The sequence below is a fragment of the Festucalex cinctus genome, chromosome 16 (genome assembly GCF_051991245.1).
Source record: "Festucalex cinctus isolate MCC-2025b chromosome 16, RoL_Fcin_1.0, whole genome shotgun sequence".
Taxonomy (NCBI): domain Eukaryota; kingdom Metazoa; phylum Chordata; class Actinopteri; order Syngnathiformes; family Syngnathidae; genus Festucalex; species Festucalex cinctus.
The window spans coordinates 17367330-17383271 of record NC_135426.1 but is presented as its reverse complement, the minus strand read 5'-3'; the positions used below and the strand labels follow the sequence as shown (position 1 = coordinate 17383271).

Here is a 15942-nt window from a genome sequence, read left to right as displayed (position 1 = left end):
TACTTTTGAAAGGGATTTGTCGTCATGACAGACCTTCCTCTCTAAATGATAGTCTTTCAAAGTAAAGTTATAACTCGTAGAGGCCATCGCCCAGTTGCACATTAATAAGACGCAAGAAGGATCGTGTCTCGTCTTACTTTGAAATTCATATCTTAACCGGATGTGTTGTAAGACATTTTGGGGCAACTGACGGCGGCGTCAGTCTTTCTGTAGTGGTGCCGCTTGTCCCGAAAAAAAACAAAAAAAAGACGGGGGCAAACTCTCTTGAAACAAACACGACTGAGAACATTAACCAGCCAGTCGGACATAAATTCATCGCTTTGAGCGAACCCGTAGAAGGTAAGAGGACGGCGACACGTTGATATGTCCATTTTAACTTTTTTTTTTTTTCTTTTTTTTTTAAAGCGACGATGGCTAATTTTCTAACACCCAAGCGGCACGGCCAACTGGATAAAGTTGAGTTAGTTAAAAAAAGATCTCTAACTAAAGTGAAACCTAATGCGAAATCGTCGTTCGTAAAAATAATACACTGACATTGGATGCCATTACGTAAGACTTTGATAGATATGACGTTGAATCAACCCGGGCGTTATAAAATGTCAATATTGGACTTAAAAGTGTTAAATAAATAGTTCAATTATCAGTTTTGGTTGAGTCAAGTTGTGTGGACTGGTGAAGGGCGGGGCAGCTTCACCTCCTGTTTTATGTCCTGTCATTTCAACCCCACCAGACAAAACATTAGGAACACCTACACCATCAACAAAAATAATACCATACGTTTGAATTATTCATTGAACATTTGGGGTCTTATTAGCTTTAATACTGTGATCTTTAATTGAAGCAGCAGTAAAAGATGACTTCCTTTTTCCTGGTAATGTCAACAAAGGCAACTCTTAAAGTGAAATGTCTGTTTATTGTAGTGCAAGTGTTCTGTGTGGTGACTCAGAATCTTAAAATAGGATCTGGAAAATGCGTGAAATGGACGTAAATCAGCTAAACTAATGGCTAATAAAAGGCAAAAAAAAAAAAAAAAGTCGAATGTGCACACTGCCCAATGGTCACTGAGCACATCACAATATATGCTGGGGCTTCCCCAGTTATGACTGCCAGTGTGATGATCTCCCTCGTCCCCCCCACTGCCATGTAATGCTGAGTTTCCCTCCATTCTCTGTGTGGTTCTGGCGTGCGCAGTGGAAAATGCTTGAACCTGCATGGAACAAATGTATTGTATTGCAAAGTGGGTTTGCTACAGATTGACACACAAACCCGAGGTCATAACCTTCCCCTGTCAGTTTTCGGTGTTTCTGGGATGTAGCAACATCTCTGGATGGATCAGCTTGGCCTTTTGTGCTACAAAAGAAGGAAGTGGAAACAGAGCTTCCTCTTAACTGTGATAAAATTGTTTTTTATTTAAACTTGCCAATTTGTTTTCTCTTCAAACCCAGTGACTCATCTTTCACAGATCAACTTTAAATATTCAGGTGTTATTGGGCCTCAGTGGAACACTGTTCTCGTTTCCTGTCAGACACCAACGTGGGAACTCGCACAGCGTTCCCAGGTGGATCTCGAGGCCGCAGTCCACCAAAATTCCATCAGGCTTATGACACTGGGCCTCGAGTGGCCATCATTGTTGTGTTTGACGACGTCATGGCGAAGCTCCATAATCTACAAAGCAGGACTACTCTGCCAATTCTTGGAGGATATTTCAATCAAGCGCCGCACTGATGGGATTTAAAATTTAGCAAATCACAACCGTGACAACTGTGGAACCAACTCCGACCTTCCCCATGGAGTTTTCTCACCGTGTTGAATTTTCCTAGCGAGGCGCTGGACTATAGACCTTTTGTTGAGTCAACAACCGTGTTTGCACTCGTGGGTCAAGTCACGTTTGGTTCCTGGGACATCGATTAGGTCGGACGTAGCCGCAAGAACAGAGGAGGCTTCTACAAACACGTTTGTGGTTGAGTCTTAGTGGTGCAGCCGATCACAAAAGTCAGAGTTCGGATCGGATAGTTTTTCAGATCAGCCAAAAAAAAAAAGAGATATTCTTTGTTTTCATTTATTTTGTAAAACACTTTTGCACATTCAATAATAATAATTAAAAATGTCTAATATAGCCATTTAGGATTTAGGAAGTTTCAGTGCAATATGAGGCAGAAACATATTCTTTTATACATGGTGTAAAATAAGAAGGTATTAATGGATTAAAATTGTGTTCCTGAAATCTAAATGGCTATGTTTGACATTTTAAGTTTAATGTTTTGTTTTTTAATGGGGAAAAAAGTGTTTTCTAAAATAAATGAAGACAAAGTTCGATTTATCTTTTTTTTTTTTTTTTTTTTTTTTTTTTTTTAAATAAAAGACCTCAAAGACAGTGCAATATAAGGCACATTCCGTTCATTTAAACATGGAGAGTGAATTACAAAGTAGCCTTGGTCCACAATATTGGAAAAAAAAATCAAGCCAGGTACCAGCTGTCAAACTCATTTACAAGCTACCAGCCAGGCACTTGTTGCTAATGCTAACAGCTAGCTGCTATCCACTTACATCTGAGACTTATCATCATACAATGATAGCGTAATGAATTAGCAGTTTCTTAGCATTCTAAATTAGCGATTGAATATGAGTTCGGCATAGTGTTGTATTGTGTATGTATTATTTGGAAAGCTTTATTTTGAAATTAGCTTTAGCGTAGGTGGCGTGTTGTTTCAGCTTCCTTAATATGCCTGAATGGTGTTGGGAAAGTAGGCAGAAAAAAAATCTTGTATCATTAAGTTGGGGACTAAGTTCACCCCAAGTTGCCAAAATGCTCCCTTACATGCAACTTGCGTTATCCACAAGGGTTTTCAACTTCCTCTGCTGCTTTTATAGTGAATATGACGTAATCATGTTGATTTTGTGCGGATGCGCACTTTGTTTTGTGTTTCCTCCCAGCAACCAATCACGAATCAATGATGATCCGTTGCACCACAAGTGAGTCTGCATCTACATTGTGTGCATAGTATGGACGAGTTGTTCATGTGGCCACAATAACACCCTCTGTCCAGGCGGGCGTGCGCACCACGGGTCACTGACCAGCCAGCATCACACACAAACACACATGCATCCTCTCCGGAAACACTGCCTGCTCCCATTTGGCGTGCACGTGTGTGTCAAATTGCAGTTTTGTACTGCTGACTTGTTATCAACAGTGGAAATTAAGCAAAAAAATTGGCAAAGAAGCGTTTAGGATGTGAGCAGGGCAGCTGCATCGAGGAGGAACGAGCGCTTGTGAGGAATAGAGAGAAGCTTTTCTATTGATGGATGCAAGGAGAGAAGGTCGGGGGTTGGGTGGGGCGGGGGGGTTGCAAACAGAGGCAAGTCTGTGGTTTGAAGGAAGCGGTAGTGCTCCTGCATACATTTTAAAGAGTAATATTGTCATTAGGGATGGGCGAGTACCGATACCAGGTATCGGTATCGGGCCGATAACAGCCTTTTTTCAAGTACTCGAGTACTCGTGACGCAGACGAGTACAAGCGACCGATGGCAGAGGGGGAAGACGTTAAGTGAGTCCTCCTTGCCAGTAAGTGGCGCTAGCTTGCAGCAGTTTTTCACCAAAGCTTCACCGGTTTGGAAATACTTCAAAATTGTGAATCTTAACACATTCATTGCCAGACCAGCAAAAAAAATGCATCATTTGACGTCTTTTTCCGTCAATGGCAGTGAATGAGTTAAACATCGTAAAAATTATAATTATAAATTGTTGATATAATGTACAGCAGGGGTGTCCAAACTTTTTCCTCTGAGGGCCACATACAGAAAAATAGAAAGCTGCAAGGGCCACTTTGATTTTTTTTTTTTAGTTATTTATTAACACATTCATTGCCAGACCAGCAAAAAAAAAGCATCATTTGACGTCTTTTTCCGTCAATGGCAGTGAATGAGTTAATCTAAAAGAGCATTTTTGTGTTTTATTTTGAGCGTTAAAAGACTATTGAAGAGTGACTGTGCCGTTTTTTTTTTTTTGTTTTTTGTCAAAATTAAAGGAAATATATTTGTTTAAAAATATCTTTTAGTGATTTTTTTTATATGTCAAAATGTACTACTGGTATCGGCAGTTGGTATCGGTGAGTACTGAGGGTCTGAGTATCGGTATCGTATCGGTCTGAAAAAAAGTGGTATCGAACATCCCTAATTGTCATACAGCCTAGTTCACTCCCCTATTCTGTACTTTTTGCTACTAGTTGATTAAAAAAAAAAATATCTGGATTTTTCCAGGCTACTTGTCACTTCCGGGCAGCAGCCATGTCGGGCTCCTACGACGACTCCATGATCGACGTCTCCAGCGACAGTTTCTGGGAGGTGAGGAGGCGCCCGAGACTGGACAGACGAGACGTTGCACCAAACTGTGATTTTCCTCTGTTGTCTGTTGTCAGGTGGGCAACTACAAGCGCACGGTGAAGCGCGTGGACGACGGCAACCGGCTGTGCAACGACCTCATGAGCTGCATCCACGAGCGGGCGCGCATCGAGAAGTCGTACGCGCAGCAGCTGACCGAGTGGGGCAAGCGCTGGAGGCAGCTCATCGAGAAAGGTCGGGTGGCCATTAGGGGGAAATTGTCTTTTTGAAGAGTTCCATCATGAAAAGTTTCATCCGAGTATATTCTGAGTAAATTTGGACCCACTCTAGAGTAAAATTTACACTTAGAAGCGAGTACCATTAAAAAAATACAAATAAAAGTCAAGAGTTGAGGAACAAACCCACAATTTCAAGTTGTGAGATAGCCAATCGACAACCTGAGCCACGCAGCTCCTATTATGTGTTAGGATATCGCTCGTGTCTAACTCCAACAGTTAAGCAAACAGTAGAACTTGGTACATTTTTTTTCAAAAAGTTACTCAAGTAAATTTAACAGAGTAAATGTAACACGTTACTACTACTCGGGATGTCACGATAAGGGCAATATCGTCATATTAAAATCACCACAATATCGTCGTCGTCATGTTCGCAATATTTAAAATGAACACATCTGTTAAAAAAAGTCAGGTTGATTTCCTTTTGTGCAGTTCTAGCAACCTCTAGTGGCTAGTTTGTTAGTGCAGTTTAATTTTCATTAGGGATGTTTTGGCCTTCTATGTTTAAAATCTTTGCTAATTGACAGATGAAGGGGAACCTAATTTGCAATGTGTGCTTGCATTGCCAAGTTAGTGCCTCAATATTGTTATTAGAGATTGTAAGGTACAATTGCTGTTATGTACAAAAGCACAATATTGTGCTTTTTTTTTTTTTTTGGTATGAGCTCTCTATTTTACAATATTGTGATCTTTTTTTTAAATATCGCCAACGCCCCCACAATGTCGTGATAATTATCATATCGTGATCTTCATATTGTGATAATATCGTATCGTGATGTTTGGATATCGTTACATCCCTAGTTACTACCCACCTCTGAAGGCGAGTCATATCTCTAGCAAGCTACTTACTTTAAGCCCCTTTAATTTATGGATGACGGAAATACGGAGTACTCCAACGCCACGTGACTGAAGTCAGACTTTCCTTTCCAACAGGCCCCCAGTGTGGTATGCTGGAGCGGGCGTGGTCGTCGCTGTGCACGGAGGCGGAGAAGGTGAGCGAGCTGCACATGGAGGTGAAGGCGGCGCTCATGGGCGAGGACTACGAAAAGCTGAAGAACTGGCAGCGCGACGCCTACCACAAGCAGATGATCGGCGGCTTCAAGGAGACCAAGGAGGCCGACGACAGCTTCCGCAAGGCGCAGAAGCCCTGGGCCAAGAAGCTCAAAGAGGTACACAGTCAATTTGATCCTAAACAGAGTCTATTTTGGTCCCCCTCTAAACAGAGTAAAATTTACACTTGGAAGAGAGTAAACTATTCAGAGTAAATTTTAAATATTTTTAGTGTGTAAGAGAAAATTTGCGTATCCCATAAAAAAAACTATTAACTTTTTGACTGCCAAAACCGTTTAATAACGTCGATTAGTAAAATCACGATGTATGCCGCCATAAACGCTAAATAACGTCAACTACGTTTTTTTATTTTTTTTTAAATCAATGGGCAGTGCATCTTCTAAGTGCAGCGCTGCCTGGTCAATGAGTTGTGGAATCAAAAACACCCACTAACTATGGCCAGTAGATGGCAGCATTGTTTCTCTTTTCAATGGGCTGCTGGTGTATGGAATTACAATGAAACATGGCGGAATCTGATGAAATTAAGTGCTTTCAAGGATGATGTGAATGATCAAAGCCTTTGTTAGTGTCAAAGTCACTGTTGTGGAGAAAATGTATCTTCTCTTCACAAAAAAAGCATCTTTTCTCCTTATATTTTCAATTTTTGCTCAATGTCACTCAAATGACCTATTTTCAAATGGTGACTACTAAAGAATTGAATAAGGTAGAAACATACTTTTTTTTTCCTAATGAAAGAATGGAATGAGATCTTTCATATGGTATCCATCTTGTATATGAAGTAAAAGCACACAATATTCTGTTTGCCTTGAAAGATGAGTTAAAATGCTTGAAATCGAAAAAACATTTCACTCAGAAATTTTAAGGGAATTTTGCAAAGAAAGATTTTGACTAAATTTTACTATTTATTAAAAAAAAAAAAAAAAATTACACAGTGTTTGAGGAATGAGCTCATGCCCTTCAGCTTGGGAGTTTGCCACTCTACCACCTGAGCTATGCCACTCCTACTCCTTTCTTATATCCAAATTTTATTTTATTTTTATTTTTATTTTACTCTTTTTCCAAATATGAATTTTCTCTCCCTCTGTTTAGAGTGAAACCAAATAGATTCTGTTCAGAGTAAAATTCACTCTACAGAATTTACTGCGTACGGGTCCGAGCTGCAGCATACAAACAGCTAGTCACTAACCAGTCTCAATGTTTCCCTTCACTTCACATGACTGACTGACTCACTATTATGCTCACTCCATTTCTGTTGCCAAATACCATCCAGACTGTGGCAAGGTGCAGCTGACAGGAAGTGCAGCACCCTGACAGCTCCAAAAGTTCTTCCCTCTGCTTTTTGTTGCCTCCGAGCTGACATTCCTCGCTGCACAGGCCTCATATCCTGTGCATGTGTGTGTGATGTCACCGGGGAGGGGGTGGGGACATCCTGGTCCGGCTCTGAACAATAGAGATTTGTAGCCATGGAGATTTATTGACAGAGTGGCAGGGAGGAAATGAGGCTTATTAACAGCACTAGTAAATGACAGGCTGTCGCTGGGGATGAGGCCCGGCACTTAACATCACCACTTGTAGCTACATGTGGACGGCAAACTGTGTAGAACAGTCATAAAAATACAATGACGCCAAACTAGGGTGAACAATGCAACAATGCTGTGCCAATTATCGGCGCCGATTTTCAGCATTTTGACAATATCGGCCTCGGCCATTTTGAAGAATCATACGGCCAATAATAGATCCATTTAAAAAAAAGTTTTCAGGGGGAGAAAAAAAATCAGGGAACTCATTATTTAAATGTTCATAGATGCTTCTGACCCTGGGAATTCTCTGCACCTTCTGTTTTTGTTTGATATTAAATCAAAGATAAGTAAAATTTTAATACTTAACTCATTTGCTCCCAATAACGTGTAAATACGTTTTTTTTAATGTTCTAAGTGTCCCAAAGACGTATTTATACAATTTTTTTGTTTTTTTTTATGCTAGAGCATACAGAAGGCTTTGATTCAGCCTCTCAACTGCAAAGAATGGTTGCAGAAATGGTAGTTATTACACAAACGGCCAGCAGGTGGCAGCAGAGTGAAGGAGATCAACCAGGGCCATGTAGAAAAAAAGCTAAATTACTTGCAATTTTAAATAGATTTGTGAAAACTGATTAAACTTAGCTCTCTTCTAATGCTAATTGCTGCAAAACGGAAACAGATAGAAACAAACTTTTTTTCCTGATGAAAGAAGAGACTTTAATCTTTCTTTTGATATGTTCCATGCTTTTATAGCAATTGAACACAATATTCTGTGGGCCTTGCAAAATCAGTCAAAATCCAGTAAAACAGCCGGGAGCGAACGGGATTGCTTCTGTGAAAATGGCTGGGAGTGAATGAGTTAAAGGCCGAGTCTGCCGGTTTCACTCTGGAAAAGGCACTTTTTAAATACAGTATTTAAACAAACTACTTTTCAATTTACAGATTAGGGCTTGTCTTCATTTCTGGTGGTGATTTTGTCCTAAACCCGCATGCCCAATATAGACAATCAAAGTAAACGGATCACCTCGAGTTAATCCACTAAGTCATTTCCCAGGTGGAGACCATGAAGAAGTTGTACCATTCCGCCTGCAAGGAGGAGAAGCTGGCGGCCAGCCGGGAGTCCAACAGCAAGCTGGAGAACAACAATAATCCCGAAGTGCAGAAGAAGCTCCAGGAGAAGGTGGAGAAGTGCCAGCAGGAGGCGCAGAAGGTACGATCGCCAAGCTCCGTGACCCGACGCCGTCCGTAAACTACTCCATTCCTCCTTCTCCAGACAAAGGAACGCTACGAGAAGTCCCTGGAGGAGCTGGACAAGCTGACGCCTCAGTACATGGAAAACATGGAGCAGGTGTTTGAGCAGTGGCAGCAGTTTGAAGACAAGCGCATTTGCTTTTTCAAGGAGCTCCTGTTACAAGTCAAGCAGCACTTGGACCTCTCCACCAATCACAGGTCGGTATTCCGCGCGGCCGCTAGCGGCAAAAATGAAACTGACGTGCTCCTCCATAGGTTCCAGACAATCTACCACACGATGGAAGACACCATCGCCGCCACGGACGCAGAGGAGGACTTGAAATGGTTCCGGTCCAATCACGGCCCCGGCATGCCCATGAACTGGCCTCAGTTTGAGGTAACACTCTGTTAAATTTGATATTTAGTAACAGGGAAGCAAATAGTGTTCGAGAAATCTCGATGATTGCTACCTGCTATCCCCTCTCCTCCAGAACTTGGACTGGTCCCGTGTGCGCTCCTTTAAGAGAAGGTCCATTGTAGTGAGTGCTGCGGCATGGGATGACCGCTCTTCATATCACGGCGGTTACCAAAAAAAGGGGGAGGGACATGTTGGGATCCTTTCTCATTCACACTAACACTCCAACTCCTTCACCGCATAGCTTGTCACATGATGTGGCAGCTAAGCCATACGTCAATCTTGTGATCAGTCCAAAGGATAAACATCTGTCCAAAATCAATACAGCCCCTTCAAAGCTGCCTGCGGGTTGACACGCATCCAATTATCCGAACGCGTGAAGCCGCGGCGGCCATGTGAACGCGCGCTGTCCCCCTTCGGTGACTTCTGTCGGGTCTACCGTCACGCCTCCGGGATGATGGCAGTGGGCTATAAACTTGCGGGTTCAACTCTGGTGGCGGAGGCTGCATCAAAGCCTTCTGTATGCTCTAGCATGAAAAAAAAACGTATAAATACGTCTTTGGGACACTTAAAACATAAAAAAAAAACGGATTTACACGTTATTGGGAGCAAATGAGTTAAAGTAGCGCCTTTTAAGCTCATTTTCTAAGCGCGTCCCTGCAGAAGGTCCTCTACCACAAGACGTTTAGCTGAGTTTCTGTGTCACAGGACTGGTCCATAGACCTGAACAGGACCCTCAGCAGGCGCGGGACCAAGAAGTCCTCCGAGGGCGTCACGCTGACGGGCATCAGTCAAACCGGAGCCGAACAGCCGGTCCAGCCTCTCAAGACCAACAACAGCAGGTACAAGTTGCACAATCGTCTCGTTTTTTTAGCGGCTGTTCTCTGTACACAAACACTCCCCTTTCCGCGGCAGCTTATCTCTGAACCATAAATGGCGACATCCTGCGCAGGAATGCGCACAAAAGGTTACGTAAGAGCGCGACACGCCGCTTTTGCAGTTGTTTCCCCAGCGATCGCGAACACTCACGGTCACAGTTTGTTGGGAAAGACGTCTTGGGTGCATAGTTGAACGCGCGCCAAAGCAGCAATGTGGAAATATCGCTGTTGCACGCTGCGCGACGATAAGATGCCGGAATGTTGGGTTTATCAAATTAAACACCTGCGCTAGAAAACGAACTCCAACAACCTCACTAGCCATACCAGACTCACTGCAAATACTTGCAAGTATCATATTTCATAAGTGCACAAGAGGAGTGAACATGAGGAATGTGGGCCACGGGAAGCATTTGACCGCTATATGTGTTTACATCTTGAAAGAAAACAAGGATAATACGCTTTGTTGACTGCAACAAGACCAAAGTTACATTTTGGAAGAGCTGTGTTTATGGAATAACTCGCAGGATTCACTTGAGTGCGCCTACGCAAACATACGATTACATGCTGGTGTCGTCACTTTTTTTTATATTTTAATGTGGGAATTTCAATTCATTTATTACAGAAAAAATAAAACATAAAAAAAATCTTGCAGAATTGGTCTACATACAGAAACTGTACAAATGGTGAAGGGCACGTCTCAATTCTTAATATACCGAGTTTCTCAACACGCAGACTGATTCACAGATTAGCCAGTTAGCAGTCAGTCAACTCTACATTCAAAATTAATCGATTAATCGACAACTATTTTGATAATCACGTAATCGTTTGGAAACTTTTTTTTTTTTTATTTGAAATTGTCCAAATCTTGGGATTTTTGCAGATCAAGAGTAATTATTCACTGATTTCTGTAGTCCTTCATGAAAGAAGATTGATTATCTTCTATGTTTAATCAAAATATATTTAATCAAAATAAGACATTTACAAACATCTTTTTTTACTTTGGAAAAAATGAATGAACCGATAACATAGTACAACATCAATCCCTGTATTTATTAATCACTATATGAATATGAAGTATGAAATAAACACCAATCACAAATCATAAATGCTTTTGTAATACACTTTAATGCAAAATTAAAATGAATCCAATTAGTCGATTAATCGATTCTAAAAATATATTTTTTGGAACTTTTTATTTGACCATTTTTCAACACACAAAATGAAAGTCATACAAATAAACAAGTAGACTTGCAAGCAAAAGGGACTAAACATTACAAGAAATTGCCAAATACAAAAAAAAAATGATAATAGAATAATAATAAAATAGGGAAAAAAGGGGTGGTTCTGAGATGTTATCAAGAAATAATAATACAAAAATTGCCTAAACAAAAATAATATACGTGCCATTTCTGCCATCGTCTTTCACCCAGATCGATTCTAAAAATATTTGATAGTGACAGCACTATATGTCACCCACCAGGTCAGACTCGGCCTTTCAAAGCCATACACACTTAAAGTCACTAATGCTACAATAGAATGTGAGGATGGCGAACCCAAATGGACAAAAATAATTGCGATTTGCAGCTTTAAAATAATACTTTTTAATAATTGCGTCACAATTGTTGGAACCTCAGTTTTTCATTTCACACTCAAAGTCAATAGGGGGCAGCGCATTGCTGAGAAGTTCCTATATATGTTATAGTGTTCAACTTTCTGAGCCTATGAGGTTAGAACTCCGTTTAGTCACAAGGTTTTGGGTAGTGGCGGAAATAATGAGGTGTATTGAACTCCCTTCAGCCACTCGGAGGATACTGAGCTGTGATTGGTCGTCCAATTGGGGGAGGAGCTATCCGCATGGTCAGTGAGTCAGAGGGATAATGTGGGATTTTCCTAGTGGAAAACAGTCATCATCATGTATGTGTGTGTGTGTGTGGCTTGTTCAGCATCCACTCTCTCACTGTGTCCCGCACCATTAGCCTGACAGTGCCTGCCAAAGCGGCGCCGGCGGGCTCCAACCCGTTTGACGAGGATGACGACGAAGACGAAGTGGAGCGGGAGGTGCAGGTGGAGGTGGTGGAGCAGACGCCGCCCGCGCTCAACCACATCAGTGGGAAAAAGGAGGAAGTGAAAACGTTGGTGGATACACCTGCACTTGTCTTCTGTCTCGTTCTTTTGTTGGTTCACGGACTCTGCTGGCTATTTCAATCTTTGCAACCCTTCTCAGGTGGCGCCGTGCACGGTGACCCACTATGCCGCACACACACAGCTTGGTTTATGTTTGTGTGTATGTGTCATTGACTCCTAACAGGCTTTGCAGAACGTTGCAATGCCGCTATTATCTCTTATATTACAGTCAGATCTAACACGGCAGCCATTTTGTCTTATTGCATAAGTTAGTCATAAATACTGGCTGGTGTAACCTCCTGACTACTAGCAATTCAAATTTGTCCTCTGTAGTGGACCTTTTTAAACCTGAATATCTCCCACCCAGTGCACAAGATTGAATTGACTCCTTTTGTGCTCTATAGAGGACATTCAGAGCTTTCCAATGATAGCAAATGTGTGGCTTTGCTAGCTTCGATTGCATCATAAAAGAAAATGGCTTCTCTCAGTGCAAGCACTTTTTAGGGAAGAGGAAAAGTGTATAACACTTTTTATTGAACAAATTTAGGCTTTAAATGTCGTTAGCATGTGTTCTATAAGACTTAAGAACACATTAAAGTCTTGTTTGAATTATTTTAACTGTATTTGAGCCTAGCATTTAAGTTAAAAAAAAATGTCCTCTGTAGTGGACACATCATAGCTTAAAAATAAAAACTTTTTTTTATTTTTTTATTTTTTTTTTATTTTGCAGTATTCCAGTTACTTCACAAAGATTGGGGGATATCAAAATAAACATGATTGGACAATATTTTTTTCCCTGGTAGTCAGGAGATATAATAAAGTACATTAAAAATGTGTTAAACACACAAATTTAAGTATTTTAATTTCCCTCATGAGATGAATAAAGTATCAATCCATTCCATATACAATATTCAAATGTCTGTTTAAGTGATGGAATAATCAAAACAATAATTGATTTTAAAAATATTCGATACTGACGACCTTAATTTACAGAGGAAGTCAACCCCAAAATGTTCTCTTCCAATAATATGTTGTATGTGCAAAATGGCTGCCCCCTAAGATGCATAAAAACGGGTGGATTTTGTTAACTGATATTTAATCAGAATGCTGTTTTTAGACTCGTGGGGGAGCATACAACATAAACAGAGAAACGAAGTTGACCTAAAATACATTTATTGGACTTATTTTCTTACATGGTAACAGATCTGACTGTAAATAATTCCTACGTTATTTATTGACTTGCTGTTTTGAGTGTTTGGCGTTCCGATGGTGGACACCCAAAGGTTTACGCTGGCTCCAATCACGCCTCCACCTCAGTGATCTGCTTGCGGCTTCTTTTTTTTTTTCCATGTCCTGTTTGTCCGATTGTCTGACTCATTTGTCACTTTTCCCCACGTCGAGCATGGTTGATTTCCTCTTCCGAAACCAGCTCAGCGGATACGTCAGGATTCACCGTGGTGGCTTTTTATTTTTTTTTCCTTGTGGCTCACACGATCGCACCTTTTCATCGTTAACGGTCACCTTTCATATCGTGTGTGCAGCGTGGAGAGGACCCCGGACTGGTCGGACGAGGACTCCACACCCAACCCCTTCTCGGCCAACGGCGACGGCAACCCGTTTGAGGACGAGCCGGCCTCCCCGGTGGTGTCTGTGCCGGTCCGGGCACTGTACGACTACGAGGGCCAGGAGCAGGATGAGCTCACCTTCAAAGCGGGTACGTCTCCCGACGTTAGTGGTTCTTAAACGTTTTATGAAATATTAGGTGTTTTGCTGGTTATTTTTGGAACGCGGAAGTAAAACGCCCGTTTCAGTAAAACCCCGCCTCTCCCCGTGTGATTGCCGCATCCCAGGCAAGCCGACTGCAGTCTGCTGTTGGAGATCAGCGTTTGAGCACTCCTCTGAATGCAAGTCATCAATTCTTCGATAAACATTTGAAACAAAACGGCTCCTTGCCGCAATAAATCGTGCAGGAGAGGAAAATAAACAAACAAACAAACAAACCTGAGCTGGTTCAGAACTGGGTACTTGCTGCTTACAGAGCGAGCACACTAACCACGATACTATTCGTTCAGTTAGGTTCACTTGTACTTGTAGTTTACACAAGTGTCAGCCAGAACCTTTGTGGGATTTTAAGCCCGTTGCCATTTGACTTTTGCATTGCAAATGTGAAGGATAATTGATTGCTTTGAATTCATTTGGACAGAATATTTACTGATAAAAGCTACTTTTGTCACTATCCCATGGAGGTCTCTGAGAAAGTGGGCGTGCGTTTAGTCCGCAGAGGCGGTGCAGGGGTGGGTCCGCACTTAATGACGTCAAAAAGTGCCTACAGCTCGTTTTCTCAGGTTGGGAGGGGCTGGTGCTTGGAGAGCAGAATGACCTAGAATTTCTCAGAGAGGGGCGAATAGATGAAAACATCACTTCCATCGTGTTTTTGGTGAGGAATTAGCATTTTAACATGGCTGAAAGCTTCAAAAAGTTGATTTTTCATGTTGCTGTCCCTTAAACTCATCTCAAAACTCATCAGCCTGTTTAGACAGGACTTTGACGTCAACTTGTGACATCTTACGGCTCGGGATTGCTGTATGTTAACTCCAAAGTACGCAATTTGATCTGGTCTTTGTTCCTCCAAGGCGACGAGTTGACCAAAATCGGCGAGGAGGACGACCAGGGCTGGTGCAAAGGCCGTCTCAAGGACGGGCAAACCGGTCTCTATCCCGCCAATTACGTTGAGGATATCCAGTAATGACCACGAGTGAGTGAAGTAAATGGAGATCAAGGTCACCTTCTCGCCAACGTGTGGAGTGGTCAGAGAGCGAGAAGGAGCCCCGAAATGGACCTCGTTAAACCTTCACAAGATGGAGGATCGCTTCAGTTTGGCATTAAGACACTTGTTGACGCTGTTACAAAAAAAAAAAATGGCTCACGCTCATCAATTTAAATGCAGTAAAAACACTGGGCCGGATGAAATGCCTCGTTACACGCAAGCCACTATGGACTTTAATATTGAAGGGAGATATGGGTGGGGGATGTTCACGTGACTACGGTTCAGTCCAGTGGCGCCCCCATGTGGTTCACATCGGGTTGGGGGTCTCGTTTGGCACTGCACTTGAATGTAAACGCAGATTGTATTTTTGTTCATTACGTGTCCACGACTATATGCTGTTGCTGTACATTCAACCACTGACCCAATTATATACAATCCTCTCTACTTTTCTTCTAGATTGTATTTGTTTTTTGGGGGCCATTTTATTCAACACTGAATATCTTCCAGAAGGCTTGAAGCACCACCTCAGTTTCAAGTATGGAAGTGTTTGTTTTTGTTTGTTTGTTTTTAACGCCATCCAGCCACAGTGAAATATGGTATTGTATAGGCGTATGTAAATGACACAAATTAAGCTTGCAATCGTAATAAATTGATAAATGTTAATTTATGATGTACCCATTAAGTACTTTTTGTTCTGTTCCATTGCTTTGACTGAGAATCAGTTTGTACAAAAAAATTGTTTTATGCAATTGTCAACATGATTATTTTTCTCTTTTTTTTGCATGGGGCCAAATTCATACAATTAGTAGGCTGATATGTGAATCATTACTGAAATAATACCTTATTCCATAATCGTTATGGATTTATTTTGTGTTTGTTTTAAATCAGTGATGATAGCCTTGCCTTTCTGGAGGACATTCTTGATTGTCAATGTGCATCCATGATCTCATGATTCAAAAACACCCTGATGCCTTCAAATGCAGCAACGATGAATTCCAAGTTCTCCGGACACACACGTTGTCATTTGCACAGTTTATGTTTGAAAATGTTGTCCCACACAACAATAAATGAATTTAATTCAGTACCGAGTTGACATTGTTTGCATTTATGCATACTATTTGCTAGATTCTCTACATCTAAAAGTGATAAAATGCATTTAGTACCAATTTATAACCTTTTTTTAAATGCACTTATAAAAAAAAATTAAAAAAATCAAATTCTTCCGTTTTTTTCTAGCATGAATCGCAAATTTGCCTGACAAACAACACTTCCCACAAACCACTGCAACAATAACACAGCCACGTGTTTTTTTCAACCAATCACA

At 41.3% G+C, this 15942-nt stretch overlaps 1 protein-coding gene across 4 annotated transcripts; it reads left to right on the top strand.

The window, feature by feature from the left end:
- The first annotated feature begins 146 nt into the window (after positions 1–146).
- On the top strand, positions 147–15702 carry pacsin2 (protein kinase C and casein kinase substrate in neurons 2). Of its 4 annotated transcripts, XM_077499982.1 has the most exons (12): positions 149–339; positions 4258–4341; positions 4416–4572; positions 5547–5782; positions 8259–8414; positions 8478–8653; positions 8711–8831; positions 8926–8973; positions 9558–9691; positions 11704–11859; positions 13393–13565; positions 14485–15702. In XM_077499982.1, exons 2-12 carry the CDS (start codon positions 4285–4287, stop codon positions 14595–14597), a joined length of 1527 nt encoding a protein of 508 aa, XP_077356108.1. In that variant the 5' UTR covers positions 149–339; positions 4258–4284; the 3' UTR covers positions 14598–15702. The 4 variants fall into 4 exon arrangements, with proteins under 4 accessions (XP_077356110.1, XP_077356108.1, XP_077356111.1 ...); XM_077499984.1 differs by lacking the exon at positions 11704–11859 and having other exon boundaries at positions 147–339; XM_077499983.1 differs by lacking the exon at positions 8926–8973 and having other exon boundaries at positions 151–339.
- Positions 15703–15942: the final 240 nt, after the last annotated feature.